Genomic DNA, 1,177 nt, shown 5'->3' with positions numbered 1-1,177 from the left:
TCCCCCCCCACCGATACGGAAGTTGTTGAATGGGTCTTGGAGGCGAACGCGGGAGATCTCGGGAAGAGTATAGAGGCATTGTTGGAGATGAGTAGTGGTACATAAACTCTGCCTCCGTGATGTTTGTGTCTGGTACTTTTCTTCCTTGAAATTATAGGCCCATTCTATGCCACTACCTCTGGGAACAAAGTAGATATTTTTGCGGCCATCACAATCCAGGATGCAAAGCGCAAATAATCTGGCTATATAAGTGAAAGGATTCTGACACGCAGGACAGTTTTAATTAATTCCTAAGGACCGACTCGGACCGGGCCCTGAATAAATGTCAGTCCTTACATGCTGTGTGTAGACTGAAGCATATGCATGACATCGGGAGCGTTTTATGTATCTGACGACATACATGTGTGTAGGACCTACTAAGTTGGATACCTAATTTAAGACTTCTGTGGCGCACAGCCAAATGAAAATGCCAACGCTGGGGGGGATCTCAGAATATCGATCGAGCTACTTCGACTCTCGTCGAACAATACATCTGGATTTACCTAATATACAGTGCAGATCAGCTGCAGTGCATGTAGACGTCAATGCAATGACTGTCATACTTACCTCCCCAATGGCTTTATCCAATGCCCTTTCTAACGCTGAGCAAAAGGCAGAAATCTTGTCTACACGCTGTCGGCACTCGGAGCACTCGCTCAACTCCTTTATCAGAATAGTGAATACATCCTGACGAAATGTTATCACAGAAGGCCGAGAACCTGTGCTCCGCCTTGCTTCAGTCAAGTAGGTTGAATACCATTTAGAAATTTGAGAGGAAGCAGTCAATGTAGGAGCAGAAGACAGCTTGGAGAGAGGTGTTGGTCCAGAGGAGAGATGTGTTACGGGAGAAGAAGCTGCCCCAAAGAGGCCTGGGCCCGTGGAAGATTGCGGGAGGGAGGAAGCTGTTCTAAAGAGGTTGGGGCATGTAGAAGATTGCGGAGGGGAAGAAATTGTCCCAAAGAGGCTGGGGCCTGTGGTGGCACTGGAGGGGGAAGCAGCTGCCCCAAAGAGGGCACTGGGGGGGGCAGAAACTGAGCCAGAGAAGGAAGGTCTAGAAATGCAACATCTGAAACACCGAACTACATTCCCAAAATCGGGCGAATCTTCGATCATTATATGTGCCGTTCCACCAAAAAAC

General features: G+C 48.1%; 1 protein-coding gene across 1 annotated transcript; it reads right to left on the bottom strand.

Moving 5' to 3' along the window:
- Nucleotides 1-434: 434 nt before the first annotated feature.
- FIBRA_09306 (uncharacterized protein) lies at nucleotides 435-1,152 on the bottom strand (the record flags this gene model as incomplete). Its single annotated transcript, XM_012321621.1, has 2 exons — nucleotides 435-542; nucleotides 607-1,152. The coding sequence occupies 2 exons, from the start codon at nucleotides 1,150-1,152 to the stop codon at nucleotides 435-437; spliced, it is 654 nt and encodes a 217-aa protein (XP_012177011.1).
- Between the last annotated feature and the right edge of the window lie 25 nt (nucleotides 1,153-1,177).

Source organism: Fibroporia radiculosa (genome assembly GCF_000313525.1).
Source record: "Fibroporia radiculosa TFFH 294 genomic supercontigs, scaffold26232, whole genome shotgun sequence".
In the NCBI taxonomy this organism is placed as follows: domain Eukaryota; kingdom Fungi; phylum Basidiomycota; class Agaricomycetes; order Polyporales; family Fibroporiaceae; genus Fibroporia; species Fibroporia radiculosa.
This window is presented reverse-complemented; position numbering and strand designations above follow the sequence as displayed.